The sequence below is a fragment of the Colossoma macropomum genome, unplaced genomic scaffold (genome assembly GCF_904425465.1).
Source record: "Colossoma macropomum unplaced genomic scaffold, Colossoma_macropomum, whole genome shotgun sequence".
Taxonomy (NCBI): domain Eukaryota; kingdom Metazoa; phylum Chordata; class Actinopteri; order Characiformes; family Serrasalmidae; genus Colossoma; species Colossoma macropomum.
The window spans coordinates 36,367,542-36,383,648 of NW_023494800.1; the positions used below are offsets into that span (position 1 = coordinate 36,367,542).

Here is a 16,107-nt window from a genome sequence, read left to right on the forward strand (position 1 = left end):
TTGGTGATGAGTCAGGTCCAGTTGGAATTAATTCATTTTTCACTGTATAGCCAGTAAAGCTCCAGCTGTGTACCAAGACAGCTTTTGTCATAATTGCTCAAGGGGGGTCCCCTGTGTACTTGCCCTTAAAAACCCATGGATATGAGGCTAGGGGCCTAAAACTCTGCCTGGATTAAAAGACAAAAACCAGGAAATGGTGTGTGCCCCAAAAAAATCAGATTTATCAAACCTTAATCCTCTATTGCATGATGTTGCCTCAGGGCAACAAACCCATTTTCCTCTCTTTACAATAACGTTCTACATATTTAAAGAGAACGATAGGGTAACAATAAAGGGAAGAGTTTGAGTAAGTCAATAAAAACCGTGCTTGCTCATACTTTCTCTTAGTGGACACATTTAAACCTCTTTTTTAAAGTTTTTATTTATTATGAGAATTTGCAGAAATATGTTTGTTGCCTACAAGCAACATTGTGTCACAGTGGAATGGACTTAGCCAGTCACAAGCCAGGTCTCACCACTTCAGAGAACTCGGCTCTATATCATTTCTTCTTATTGTCGCAGTGTTGCCTCAAGGCAACATACTCCAAAAGGACACCTGCACACATCTTTTTATTTTCTTATGTTTTTGAATTTAATAATCAGGCCCGAAAAAATAAATCAAGAATCATTTCATGCAACAAAAGTGAACTGAACATATTTTTACTTGCTTTCATGATGTGTGCAGTAGAGGCCTAAGTATGCACACTTGAATGATGTTTCCTCTTCATAAATCACAATCTTCTTATAAATATGCGAGGAGAATGAGCCTCATGTTCTGCCTCGTTACTGACCACAATTATCCATTAATTGTCCCTGCAAATTACCCCATGAATGCTTAAATATGGGTGGTCCCATTCATTATTGAGTGGGAATGTGGTGACAATGGCAGAAGGAAAGAAGGAAAAAAATGACTTTATAGCTCTTTAGGCTATATTTAGGTATTTATCTGCAACTGTTACCAGCCCATAACATTGTCCTATGTCTTTAGGAGGGGGGGATCAAGAAGTTGTTTGAAGCAATAGATGTCAATACATAGAAAAAGGCTAATTGACTTGTGTACCCAAATGAATCAATCAACTCATCAAACAAAACAATGCCTCATGACTCGGTGGCCTGTTATGGAGTTTAATGCAGGATGAACTGATATGTGTCAGGATGGTTTGCGCATTTAGCTGCATTTTTAGCTGCATTTAGCTGCTCGACATGAGTCAAAGCTTCCGTAAATGAACTCTCATTTTCCCGCCAATTATTTCTTTATAACTCCTGGTTTCTCTGTGAGAAATGCACATTCCAGACCCGTTTTTTTGTGCGTACACACCATTTATAAGTGAGGCCTCTGGGCATTAGTCCATTCTGGTTCTAGATCAACACAGGAGTTCTGCAGGCCCTACAGCTATGTTGTATGTGTGTGGTGGAGCAGTGCTGCTGGAGTTTTTAAACACCTCAGTGTTCCTGCTGCCCTGAGAATAGTCCACCAACCAAAAACATCCAGCCAATAGCGTCCTGTGGGCAGCGCCCTTTAAAAACTCCAGCAGCACTGCTGTATCTGATCCACTCATACAAGCACAACACACACTAACACTCCACCCCCACGTCAGTGTTACTGCAGTGCTGAGAATGACCCATCACCCAAACAGTACCTGCTCTGTGAGGGTCCATGGGGGTCCTGACCACTGAAGAACAGGGTAAAAGGGGGCTAACAAAGTATCAGAGAAACAGATGGACTACAGTCTGTAACTGTAGAACTACAAAGTGCACCTATATAGTAAGTGGAGCTGATAAAATGGACAATGAGTGTAGAAACAAGGAGGTGGTCATGATGTTGTGTCTGATCAGTGTTTTATGGTATAATGAGTCAAGCTGCTTTCACACTGAACGCGGTATGTGTAGCACTCGCCAGGAACTACCAGACACACCTCTTACTGTCCCAGCTTTTTAGGAACTGAATGTGCATATTAAATATTATGAGGAAGAGGAAAGAGAAATCTAAACTCACTCTCTTAAAATTATCCCCATTCACCATAGGAGGTACAGTGCTGTGAAAAAGTATTTGCCCCCACCTGATTTCTTCTATTTTTGCTCATTTGTCACATATAAATGTTTAACATCATCCAACTAATTTTAAATATAAGATAAAGACAACATGAGTAAACACAAAATGCAGGTTTGACATGATGCTTTCATTTATTAAAGATTTATTCAAAGATTTATTCAAAATGTAATTGCTCCCTAAACCATATTACTGGTTGTGCCACCCTTGGCTTTAACAACTGCATTCAAACATTTGCAATAACTTATGATGAGTCTTTTAAATCGCTTCGAGCATGAACTGCTTGTTTAAGGTCTCACCACAGCATATCAATGGGATTCAAGTCAGGAGTTTGACTTGGACACTCCAAAACCTTAATTGAGCCATGCAGAGATGGACTTGCTTGTGTGCTTTGGATCATTGGCATGCTGCATAACCTAACTGAGCTTGAGCTGTAGGTCACGAACTGACGGTCGGACATTCTCCTTCAGGATTTTCTGATAGAGAGCAGAATTCATGGTTCCATCATTTATAACAAGTCGTCCAGGTCCTGCAGAAGCAAAGCAGCCTCAGACCATCACACTACCACCACCATGTTTCACTGTTGGTATGATGTTCTTATGGTGGAATGCGCTGTTAGCTTTATGCCAGATGTAATGGGACCCATGTCTTTCAAAAGGTTCCACCTTTCACTCATCAGTCCACTGTCTAATATATGGCTTGCGAGGCAGACCAGAGTCTAATAAACAGCAGATCAATAGTATATAAGCAAAATACAAGACGATTGCAATTTGGGAACCTAAACACCTTCTCAGGTTCTTCGGGATATCGCAGACCAACCTAATAACCATAAGTTTCTTGTGTTCATTCATTTCTGTTAAAAGATAATACAGTCATAGCACATAATCATAATCAATATACCTTTAATTAAAAAATGACCTACAGCTGTCCTGACCTAGCTATCGGTGTTTCTGCAGCATCGACATAAGCAGCTGTCCAGTCGAACTCTGCTACAGCTGTCCAGTCAAGCTCCACCTGGTCTAGCTGTTTCTGCACACCTGGTTGATAGTAAGTTGTTAATGATATTCTTTTTAATGTATGACCAGCGTTATTTTTCCTCTTACAAGGCAGCCACAAAAGTACAGATGAGTTCCAAAGGTTAATTCTAGAGGCATATCCCAAACTGGAACAGGGTGGTGGATATGAGATTTTCTCGTACAACTAAGAGACGATGGCTGAATGTCATACACTGAAGGATTTAATGTCAGATATTTCAAAGATCCACAGTCTCAAATAGGTCCTGCAACAATAATCATTCAGCCATTACAGAGGAATCTTGATGATGTAAGTTACTTCAACAAGAATTTATCTCTTAATTTTGCCTTTTTATCATATTGTTTTAAACAGTGTAAGGTGATCCTCACAGGAACAGTCAGAGACTGTCTGACTCAACAATGCATTTTCCCTTGGCGGAAATCAAATCTCATAGTGATGAATGTATCAGGAAATTCCCAACCACATTCATAATACCATGTGTATAGCTGCAGGCATCACAGAGTAGTTTCAGTGTTTGGTAGCATGAAAGCCAGTAATCTCTTTCATTTACAAGCCTGATATCAAAAGCCTGGATAACATGTATTTTCAGTCCAACAATCATCAACTTAACTGACCAGATCAACCTTTTCTATGGTTGATATTGTTTAGAAATGAGTGCAGCTGGATTGTGTGGTGCTTAATTGAGAAAAACAAATCTATGTTCTGTATAATAGTCTATGTTATATGTTCCATATAATCGTACATAAACAAATCTATATTCTGTGTAGAGAATTGCAGTAGTCTAGCCTAGACGTAATGAAAGCATGCACCAGGATCTCAGCAGCCACAAGTTCTTATGAATTAGTTCTTCTGATTGCCAGCATTCATTTCCTTCTAAATCCCTATACTCATGCCAAAAATGTGTATGCAAGCCATGTGTTTCTTTCATAAGTCTTTCATCCATCTATTGTGATCACCCCTCCTGGCTGTCCCCTCTTATGTTGTTTCATTTATTTTCTTGACACATTTATTCTTTCTTCTCTTTCTTTCAACCAAATAGCATTATTCATACAGCCCTAAATGGCACTGGCTCTGGCTGTCTTTGATGTATTGCCTGCACCAGTGGTTTCTCCTAGGGGTTCCGAGGTTGACCAGAGGGAACAAAAAAGTGATTGTAAGTGGCCTCATTATCCATGCTTCATATGTGCAATGCGTACATCCTTTGAAAAATTAGGTATTTAAATAATGCATGATGTAGAACTACGGAGAAAGTGGAGCAGCTGATATCAAGCCTCAAACAAACGGTCACTGATCTCACATTTAACACACTGGCCAAATCTATGTGGAGCAATATTTGAAACATAAAGATGACAAATTTGTACACTTTTGAGCAGCAAAAAGGTTCAGAAATCAAGGTTCAACTCCTGGAGAACATGTAGTGATTTTATAAGGAAAATAAAAAATGTTGCTACACTGAAACTAAAACTGCAGTATTATTCAGTTCAGTGAGTTTATTTACTAAGCAAATGCAGTATAGTTAAAAACTAGACTGAAAAGCAGAAAGACTTGGGGGAGGTTTTGTGTCATTCCAAGGAAAATAAGATCAGAATCAAAACCAGTTTTGTCACTTTTTGTGACATACAAAACATACAAAACAGGTTCCAATACCCTACTGACACCTGAAGATTGACACCTTTCATTTAAAATAAATTAATCTATTGTACCTTTTCATTTTGTCACACTGAAAAAGACGGCATAAAATGGTTAAATAGTCAAAGCAAAATTTAAAAAAAAAAAAAGGTTCAAAATACTACAGTGAATCCAGACCAAGGTTTTTTTACTAGATTAAGGTCATTTCAGGTACGGGGAAAAAGATGTGGTGGGTGGAGGCCCTGCTGGTGCAGGTGTGGGACAAAGAGAAAAAGAGAGAGAGAGAACAAACATGGAAGTTTCCATTATCTGTTGCTGAGCAAAGGCCTTAATTTCAGCCTGTGTAGCCACACCCATATCAGCAATATGAAAAGTATATGTTACTCCAACATGAGAAACAGGTTTCAAATAGGTACTCACACCTGAAGGGCATACATCTTATTTTCAAGGTAAGTTTATCTTTTGTACTTCTTCATTCTGAAGTCACTCTGCAAAGGAATACATAAAATGGTTAAATTGTCAAAACAAAATTTTTAATAGTAAAAACTGACTTTCATCTTTTTTATAGTCAACAACTAATAGTCCTTTTTACCATTATTTACTTGTATTTATTTTTATGGATTTTAAATAAACGACTTGCATTACAGTTAACTGTCAGGGCTTGGATACCATGAGTGAAATGAAATAAATGAAAAACTAAAAATAAACCATTTAGCAACTCTGACTTTTGTTATGTATCGTCACTGTCCAAAGAAAAACATGTATCTCCATTTTTGTTGATTGTTAGTTTTCTGCACTGTTTCAATAAGGTGACTGTCTAATATGCTGCTTGGAAATTTCATGATGAATGGACCAATAGCAGTGCTCTAAAATGACTTAGAATAAAATATCTTTACATTGACTCACATTAAAAGTAAAGGACATTTCTGCCCTTTCCTGTAAAGGTACCATTTTGGAGATACTTGTTTTTCTTTGGACAGCGACCATATGTAATGTATCTGTCACATATTTCTCAAATTTTATGGAAACTGGAACACATTATCATATGGAATTAAAGTATAGTTGCATAGACATCACACAGCACTATGATAAATGTTCTGCATGTTTAGCATTTCATTTTACGTCATGGAAAAGTCACGAAAAGTCATGGAATTCCACTGTCTAAACTTTATTTACCAAAGATGTGTTACCAACAACAAGCTAAAATAACTGAACAGTGTTTGTTTTATAACGAAGTGAAAGTGAATCAGGTAAGAATAGTAACAGAGCGGTGCCTGCAAGGAAACGAGGTCTGCAGCAAGTTAACTAACTGGTGCCGCTGTGTTAAAAGAGCAAAATTATTTACTAGAACTTTCAAAATGAAACACACTATATGACCAAAAGTAAGTGGACCTCCCCCCAGTGATTGATTTCAGGTGTTTCAGTCACACCCATTACTAACAGGTGGATGATGAAATCAACAAGACAAACACTTGTTGCCTTTTCCTGTCGCAGCATGACTGTACCCCTGAAAGAAAAAATGTTTTGATGAGTTTGAAATGTTGTTGACACTGGTGTGCCAAGTGCTGTGCAGCTGATGGCTGGTTTGATCTGGTTTGCAGGCAACAGGATTTGCATACACTATGATAAACATCAATATGCTATGATATTTGAAATGCTAGATATGTGCAGGTGTAGTTGTGGGCCTGTATAGCCTAAGTTAGAGTCACAAATAGCATTTTAATAGCATAAAATGCTGCCTGTTTGTTCTGACTGAATCTTGTTAGGGGCACCCGAACATGTCAGATTTAGCTAAACAAGGGCAGGATAAATATACAGTGAGTATCATAGAGGAGAGCATATGAGACAATGTGTATATGTGCTTGTGTATATGAAAGAATTATCCTTTTCATGCTTTCATGTATTGAAGAACAGGGTAACAAAGTATCAGAGAAACAGATGGACTACAGTCTGTAACTGTAGAACTACAGAGTGAGACTATATGGTCAGTGGAGCTGAGGAAGGCCTAGCTGAGGTATAATTGATGTGTCAAAAGATACCATTCATTAATTTGTATTTCTCTGTGCTTTTTTATTTTCTCAGTATGAATTCAGAAGCATTTATCTTATTTCATGTAGAATTTCAGTTGTAATTGTTATGTTAATCTATGTTAATCTGTAGATTATACTCTTGAATCTGACCGAGGTTACCCCTGTTTTCTTATTTATCCCTCAACCTCAGACATTTGAGTGTAACTGAATGGTGAAGTTGTGCTCTTGACCGCTGGCTTTTTGTTCACAGAAAAATTCTGCTGCAACAACCACAACCTAGTGGCGTTTATAAAAGTGGTGAGAATTCTTACAGGTACAAAACATCATAATGATATGAATATACATTATTACACATGAACATGTCTATCATTTCAAATACCTTTTTTTTTCTACAGCCAAAGATAATGATGGCTGTAGCTAGCATGTAACACGAATGCTAGTCGAACTCCAGTGAATAACTCTGTGCCTTAATGAAGAAAACTCAAATAAATGATATTTCTGGGGTATTGTGACAACTGGGACCTTTTGTCTTTTGTATGTGAGGAATTCTAACAGAAAAGGTCTCAATTTACATTGAAACAAAATCCTTTTTTTCCCACAAAACAAATGAACAGTTCTCTCCACAACTTCCCATAATCATATATTTTAACAAGCTTTCTTGTACAAATGAACAGGACTGAGAAGGTAAAATTAAAATGGACAAATGTCTCTGTTCTGATGTTCCAACTAATAAAACATTCCTAAACTGATTAGAACAACATTACCTTGTTTTTAGATTTTTACTATCACTCAGGCTTTTTTATAACATACTACTGAACATCTGGGTAAAAAAAGAAGAAGAACAAAAACGGATTGATTTGAATTCAGCCTGACGGAAAACCTGTGACTTGTGAAATACGATTGGCTCCAGCGTTTTCTGGATGAATAAATTCTCCAGGAGTGCCATCATCAAGGTGAAATTTTAGGATAAGTTGTTATATAATAGGAAATATTTACAGAATACTATTCATGTATTTTAGCAGCTAACTTTAATCAGTCACTTGTGGTATCATTTTACTAATCACTATCTCGCCCTTCTCCCTCTAACCTATGTAAGTTAATATTTATATCCCTCTATCAGGAAGTAGGTGGGTTCACCTCTGGGCAGAGTGCAGGGATATCTATATATCAGAAGGAGACTGTCACCTTTTACCCAATACTTTCATCAGGTAAGCACCAGAGGGGATCCTTCAGAGAAGGTCTAGTGATTTCTGTGAAATAAAAAAGCGTGAGTCTGTCAATTTTGTTTACTTTTACTGAATAGAAGCATTGTGTACGTTGTATTTAAACTGTACGAGTCTCGTAGTAATGTTCTTACTTCATTGAAAAGTTTTGGTTAGAAACAAAAGAAAAACAATTTAAACCCCCAACAGAAAACTGTTCAATCAGCATTGATTTCTCTGTGATATCTAGGTAGATGGTCCTTCCTTCTGGAAGGTCTAGATAGATCTAGAAGTTCTGACTGTAAATTTGAGCCACAGTCTAACCAAGTATCAATCAAATGTGAGGAATTTTAGGAAAACGTCGGTGGTGGCAGCTCTATATTAGCTCTTTTTACTGAAAAACTGTAAAAATGATGCATACAAGTTCAAATACATGTTAATACCTGTGTGACAGCTGTGCAGAGCAGACTAAAGTAAAAAGTGTTCAATAAAGGGAGAATCCAAAATATATAGTCCTTAAAACTAAAGTCTCAGAAATTAATACTCAGGTGAGCTAGAATGTTGATAGGTAGATTGCTGAGAGTTTGTGATCATGTGACCTCCCAGTGGATTCTGGGAGTTGGAGTGCTGGACGGAGTGAGGGGTGTCAGTCTTCGCTACAGAAGGCGCGACAGTACCCCCCAAGGAGTCCAGGCCAGCCGATGAACAATGCCGCCCGCGACAACCTCAACCAACGCAACCAGAGGCACAGAAAGGGGCAGGAACTGAGCATTCTGGTCCTTGGACTAGCTCTACGGCGAGGAGCAGGCTTATCAGGATACCGACTGTGGAAATCAGCCACCAGCCCCGGGTCTAGAATGTCTGAAGCCGGCACCCAGCATCTCTCCTCAGGACCGAGGTGCAGGCGGGATCCGTCAGCAAAGCCTCGTCCAGAGGACCCGGGACAACAGGCTTGAGTAAGGAGACATGAAAAGAGTTAGGTGCGCGGAACTGAGGGGGCAATTCAAGTTTATACGTAACATCACTGATTCTCTGAATGATTTTAAACGGACCAATATATTTGGACTGCAGTTTCCTCCCCAAACCTGAAGGCCCTGGTCGACAACCAAACCCGGTCTCCAGGCTGATAGAAGGGGGTCTCGCCATGACGTCGATCAGCTTGTTCCTTATATCTTTGCAGGGCTGTTTCAATGTGACAATGTGTCTGCTCCCATACCTCCTCACCCCATCGCATCCATTCTTTGACTGCAGGTATGTCTGAACATTGAGCAGTCCAGGTTGCAAGTGGCGGTTGATATCCTAAAATACACTGAAAAGGTGTTAATCCAGCTGTGCCATTTCTGCCCAAATGAGGTACTTGGACCAATCTGATGGATTGTTTTGACAATACAGTCTGAGAAATTTCCCCAATTCTTGATTTATCCATTGATAGCCAGATGTCAGACTGATGTTTACACCTATGTGTTCAAAGAAGCCAGACCGGACACATGAAGTAAACTGTGAACCCCTGTCAAAATGTCCTCAGGAATACCAAAATTTCTAAAGATGTGTGTGTATATAGCTTCCGACGTCTGAAAAGCGGTAGGGAGAGGTTCAAAAGGAATAAATTTAGCCCCTCTAGATAAGTGATCTATTATTGTGAGTATGGTAGTGAAACCATCGGAAGGTGGTAAATCAGTTACAAAGTCAATTGCGATGTGTGACCTAGGACGTCTGGTCCTGGTGAAAAGTCTCCCGCCAGTAATGGGTATTTAGTAGTCATTGGGTATGTGTCTCACCAGGGTGACCTGACAACAGAGAGGAATGAACCCATGTAATAAGTTTACCACGGAACTGTACAGGGACATAAATCTTGTTAGCTGGACAGTGTTGTGGTACCTGAATGTTTTCTAGCACTTTTTCAATTTCTTCATCGACCTCCCAGCGTATTGTAGCAATTTGAACTGACGGAGGAAGTATGGGTTCGGGCTCGGATTCCTCCCTCTCTGCCTGCAAATCACTCAGGTGAAGTCTGGAAAGAGCATCTGCCTTGGTGTTGTGGTAACCAGGTCGGTAAGAGATGCTAAAACAGAAACGAGAGAAAAACAGCGACTATCGTGCCTGTCTAAGGTTTAAGCGTTTAGCACTATGTACATATTCCAAATTCTTATGATCTGTAAACACTAGAAAAGGATGATTAGGACCTTCCAAACAGTATCTCCATTCTTCTACAGCCAACCTAACTGCCAAAAGTTCCCTGTTACCAATGCCATAATTCTGTTCACTGGGTGTGAGCTTGGGTGAATAAAAGGCAATAGGAAATAATTTGGACAGATTTCCACTGCGCTGTGATAGTATAGCGTCTACACCAGTTTCAGATGCATCCACCTCTACCACAAACGGAAGAGATGGATCCGGATGCTTGGGTATGGGGGCTGTGGTGAATGCTATTTTGAGTTTCTGGACTGCGTCTTTGGCATTAGTGTTCCATATTAGCTTCTTAGCTGCACCTTTTAGGAGAGCAGTGAGAGGAGCAGCAATTGAACTAAAATTGCAAATGAATCTACGATAAAACCGAACCCCAAAAATTTCTGCAGGTCCTTAATCGATGTGGGTGTTGGCCAATTCACTACTGCTTCCACCTTATGATCATCCAGACACACTGATAATATAGTCTAAGAATGAGAGAAATTTGCATTTTTCTCCCTTTACATACAAGTGATTTTGGAGGAGATGTTGAAGTACCAGGTTCTCCTCTTCTTGTGTGAGTGGACAGATACATGCTTTGGGGAGATTAGCTCCCTCTATAAGAACAATAGCACAATCACAACTACAATGTGGCGGTAACTGAGTGGCCTTGTTTGTGCTAAATACCTCAGCTAAGTCAGAATATTCTGTGGGAATTTGCACCTGGATATCACTGTTGGGGCTTTCAACGGATTTAGAACAAATGCTAGTAGTAGGGAATTGTAAACAATGTGAATGACAGTAATCTGACCAAGCCGTAATGCTCTTCTCTGACCAGGATATTTGTGGATTGTGTTTTTCTAACCAAGGGAGCCTGAGAATCACAGACAACTCTGAGAGATCTAGGACAAAAAATTGTATATGTTCAGAATGTATAGAGCTAACATGTACTCTGATAGGTAGTGTAATGTGAGAAACAGTCCCAAGTCCAATGGGCTCCCCATCCAGTGTGGTGATCTTGAGTGGCTTTTCCAGGAGTTCTAGTGGAATCTGCATCTCCTGGACCAGCTCCACATGGATAAAGTTGCCCTCTGCTCCAGAATCGATTAGCGCGGAAAGAACAGAACCTTGGCAGTACATGGTTATAGGCATCATGAAAGACTTCTTAACCAACCCCTCTGTGGGAGCACTCACCACACTACTTTCCCAGGGTCAGCGCCTTAAGTTTGTGCAGGGGAGCCCGACAGTCACGTATAAAGTGACCAGCAGCGCCACAGTACATGCATAAACTCCCCTTACTCCCCTTCTTCAAAGTCTTTCCTCAGGAGACAGTCTGGAGAAATCGCATTGCATGGGTTCCGAAGAATGATCTTTCGAAATGCCACTATGAGAACTGGCTAATTCCAACAACTGCCAGCTGCAAGAGTCCGAAATTCGAATGCATAAGCGGCCGTTGACCGATTTCCCTGACGGATCTTGGCTAGAGACTCCCCACATGCTCTCCCCTCACGTGGATGGTCAAAAACAGTTCAGAATTCAGTTACAAACTGTTGGTATGTGAGATCCTCTGTGTCTTGCCAAACCGCCGTGGCCCAATCAAGAGCTTTATCAGTGAGCCTAGAAACAACAAATGCTATTTTAGCCTTATTGGAGCTCGGCTGAGAATTACTAAAAGAAAACCGAGCACTGCAGTAAAAACCCACTACACTTATCTGGCGAGCCATCAAACTTGTCTGGATTACTTACGGAAAAATGGGTTGTAGAATTAACATCCCAGTGAAAGGCAGCAGTAGGTTGTGTGGATTGTGTAGCAGGCTGAATATTACGAAGTGACTGCAGCTGTATAGATAAGTCTTTCACGCCCGTCAAGAGTTGTGACAACTGGGCTTGTTGTTCATTTTGTCTACGTTTTAAGTCGTCAACAGACTGATTAAACCCAACGAATAGCTGCTGATGCTGACCAAGAAGCTGGCCCTGTTTAGTAAGCGCCTTTTGCATAGCCTCCAACTCTGCCGTCTGCATGGTGGTGAAGTATTATGTGATGGCTGGGGAATAGTCAGACGCGCACAGAGCAGACTAAAGTAAAAAGTGTTCAATAAAGGGCGAATCCAAAATCAAAGTACAAATCAGGCGAGGGTCGGTACACACGAGAGCGTCCAAATGGATAAGGCTAAAGTCGTGAACAAAAAGACAAGCAGAAACACAAACCAGAAAGGCAATACACTGAAACAAGGCTCAGTAATGCACAGGAACTGCAACAATACTTCTCAAAGATACTCATGTAAACAAACATAGATAGTCCTCAAAACAGGTGTCAGAAATTAATACTCAGGCGAGCTAGAATGTTGATAGGTGGATTGCTGAGAGTTCGTGATCATGTGACCTCCCAGTGGATTCAGCTCACACTAGGCAGTGACCTTTTTAAAAGGGAGTGCTGGGGGGGGTGGACATTGAACTGATCAGAAACCCTTACAGCACAGAAAGAAGAGAAAATATTGTACTGTTATTAGATAATTACTTATAAATAACTATTACTGTTGCTTTAATGGAGAAAAACATGGTACAAACAAAATGTAACCAAAGCCAATGATTGTCTGACTTAAAATACACAACATAGTTAATCATCATCCAGCAAAATGGCTAAGCCTTCATTAGCTGAGGGTTGCTAGTGCTTTCTGAAAATATCTGCCTACTCTTTCTATTTGTTTTGTTTTTTGTTTTTACAGGACCCATTTCCAAAGGAAGCACAAAGTGAGGGAAAACTGCAGTTAAAGCTTAAGGCACCAGCTGGAGCCCATCTACACTGATTTTGTCTCAAACATCTTTTTAAAACCGAAAGTTATCCAAGCTTGTCCACATCTTGACCATGGCCTGTCAAAATCCTGAAATAAATGCAGCACTACAGCCATCTGGAGAATCCACTTTAGAAAGAGCAACTGTGAAGGCTCAACAGCAAATTGAAGAATTGTTTAATATCTCACTTAGCGTTGCTGTAACTGGAGAAACAGGGACAGGAAAGTCCACTTTTATCAACGCAATTAGAAATCTGGATGATGATGATGAAGGAGCAGCTGAAACTGGAGTTACTGAAACCACTGATAAACCAACCCCTTACAAACATCCCACAATGCCAAATGTGGTATTCTGGGACCTCCCGGGAATTGGAACCCCGAACTTTAAGGCAAAGACCTATCTTAAACAAGTTCAGTTTGACAAGTATGATTTCTTCATTATTATCTCATCAGAAAGGTTCAAAGAAAATGACATAAAGCTGGCCAAAAAGATTCAAAAAAGGAAAAAGCTGTTTTATTTTGTTAGATCAAAGATAGACAACGACATTCGAGATGCAGAACAAAGAGCACAGTTCAATGAAGAAGAAACTCTCTCAAAAATCAGAAGAAACTGTGAGAAGAACTTAATTAAGATTAAACAAGCCAAAGTGTTCCTCATATCCTCCAGGAATATTGATGAATTTGATTTTGGGAAGCTTGTAGACACTCTGATGTCAGATCTTCCAGAACTTAAACACCAAGCTCTGCTGCAGTCTCTGCCAGTCAGCTCTCTGGCTGTACTAGAACAAAAAGTGAGAATGTTTCAGAAAGCAGTCTGGGCTGCAGCTCTTCTCTCTGGTGGGATCGCTGCAGCTCCAGTTCCTGGTCTGTCACTGGCATGTGATGCTGGTATTTTAGTAGCTTTCTTCACAAGGTGCTACTTCTCCTTTGGCCTTGATGAAAAATCACTTGACAAACTCTCAGAGCGAGTGAATAAACCACACCTGAAATCTTTGATTACATCACCACTTGTACTGGGACTGACAGAAAGATCAGAAGTGAGACTGCAGCTGTCTGCATTAGCTGGAAGCGCACTTGTGAAAAATCTGTGTAAGTTGGTGCCTGGTGTAGGAAATGCTGCAGCAGGACTGATATCTTTTAGTCTTACATTCACTCTCCTGCAAAGAGGATTGAAAGATCTCGCAGATACAGCTAGAACAGTGCTGAGAGCGGCAGGGTTAGAGTGAGGAGAATGAACTGATTAGAACAAAAGCAGGAAATGAGGGTAAAGGAGTAAATGATTTTAAATCAAGCTAAAATGTAATAAGATAATAATGAAATCATACTTGATTCACACATGGTTACTGCACATTCTGGAGAAATGTATTCCTACAAATTATTCTGAATATCTGCTTTGTTAAAAAAAAATGACAATATTTTTCTTGTTTTGTATGTTTTGCATAATAAATCATGATTTATTTTGTTTTATACTGTCTGTTAATGCTTGCAATATTTTTGTTATGAGGCAGAAATGCTTTCATAGAAATGTTCTTTTTTCTATTTAGGACATTTTAACAGTGGATTTTTTGTTCAGTTGCTAGAAACACAAAGTGTTTAACTTTTCTCAAATCAGATTGTTTAAACATGTTAATATCTAAAGTGTCAATTTTGTGATTGGGAACATATTTGGGATACTTGCATTTTCACCAAGGTGTTGTTTTTGTTTTTGTTTTCTTAAGTGATTTGAATACAATTCCTTTCAAAACTAAATTTATGGAGTAGTTGTTATTGCATTTAAAAATATTACAATGTTTACTTGACTGACCGTCCTGAGGAGCACAGAACTGCATAAATGGAATTACATTTATATATTTAAATAACAAATAATTTAAATATTTACCAAATTATAATGCCATCATTTAATTAAATTTGAAGGGAAAAAAGGTGATTTGAGAACCTGGCTCTAAAATGTGGTTTAAGTGATTTCCATGCATACATAACTATTATGCCTCCTAAAGTAAACAACAATGAATAGGACCTTTTGTTAGGTAGGAATTGACCCAAATGGGGTCATTTTCACAACCTAGCGCTGGAAACTACATGTGCTGCTGCAGCTCAGCGTTACACCTTTGTAGAGGGGTATCCGGTACAGTACTTTCACCCAGTTGGGTATAAAGAAAGAAAGAAAGAAAGAAAGAAAGAAAGAAAGGAAGAAAGAAAAGAATGAAACGAAAAAGCACTGAAGCTAGCAAAAGAAAAGAAAAGAAAACAACAAGTGTCTAAAAGGGAAAAGATAATATCAAGGGAGGTTGGTGAGCAGAGCTGTGAAAAGTTTACACCCAAGGTTCTATATCAGAGTCTTATGAGAACGAGCTGTGCATTATTCACGTTCTAAGCTGAAGGATTGTTTTGTGTTTTTTAGTTTTCCTCTTTTAAAGAGGTTCCTTTGTTTGAGCATGCTGGTCTTTGGTGGCTTCTTTCTCTGCTGTTCCTGCCATTTTTTTCCCACCACTTCTTTTCAAGCTTTTTCCCACAGCTCTTGTGGCGCAGTGGTAGAGCTCTGCTCTCTCACTCAGTAGGTCACCGGTGAGAACCTGGCGTCTGCTCTCGCCACACATTGACACATAACCATATTTATTTCACTTTAACACTTAAGCAAAATAAGTATTTCACATACTACAAAGACATTACGACAAATAATAAATAAACTAGTGATTAAACAGCCAAGAGCTCTGTGCTTGGGCCCGCCATCTCAACCAAGGAAGGGTTTTCACACTCCCTCCTCCCGAGCACGCTGCTATGGATGCTTAAGTTCGGGAGACCCTTGAATCGAGCCTCACACGGCCGTATTCGTCTCTCATGACGGCAGGTTTCTTCTTTGTAAAAAAAAAAAAAAAATGATGGGGGCCTCTGCCCTGTAATGATTACTGGGGCCTCAATGCCATCGCAGTATAAAACCGCTACCCCCTGCCTCTTATGCCAACTGCCTTTGAGGTACTGCAGCAAGCTTGCTTATTCACCAAGCTGGACTTGCGCAATGCCTACAATCTAAACTGCATAAGGCAGGAGGAAGTGGAAGATGGCATTCATCACCCCCTCTAGGCATTACAAGTACCAGGTAATGCCCTTTGCACTTATGAATGCACCGGCAGTCTTTCAACGCTTCATAAATGAGGTGTTGAGAG

The 16,107-nt window shown here is 39.7% G+C and overlaps 1 protein-coding gene across 2 annotated transcripts; it reads left to right on the forward strand.

Annotated features, from left to right (window-relative positions):
- The first annotated feature begins 4,872 nt into the window (after positions 1-4,872).
- Positions 4,873-14,339, forward strand: LOC118820163 (interferon-inducible GTPase 5-like). Of its 2 annotated transcripts, XM_036588315.1 has the most exons (5): positions 4,873-5,202; positions 7,034-7,096; positions 7,559-7,736; positions 7,904-7,991; positions 12,878-14,339. In XM_036588315.1, the coding sequence occupies exon 5, from the start codon at positions 13,018-13,020 to the stop codon at positions 14,167-14,169; it is 1,152 nt and encodes a 383-aa protein (XP_036444208.1). In that variant the 5' UTR covers positions 4,873-5,202; positions 7,034-7,096; positions 7,559-7,736; positions 7,904-7,991; positions 12,878-13,017; the 3' UTR covers positions 14,170-14,339. The 2 variants fall into 2 exon arrangements, with proteins under 2 accessions (XP_036444208.1, XP_036444207.1); XM_036588314.1 differs by lacking the exon at positions 7,559-7,736.
- Positions 14,340-16,107: the final 1,768 nt, after the last annotated feature.

What these genes read in the sequence shown, in the direction of transcription:
- LOC118820163 (XM_036588315.1), top strand. Translation starts at nt 13,018, where the DNA reads ATGGCCTGTCAAAATCCTGAAATAAATGCAGCACTACAGCCATCTGGA.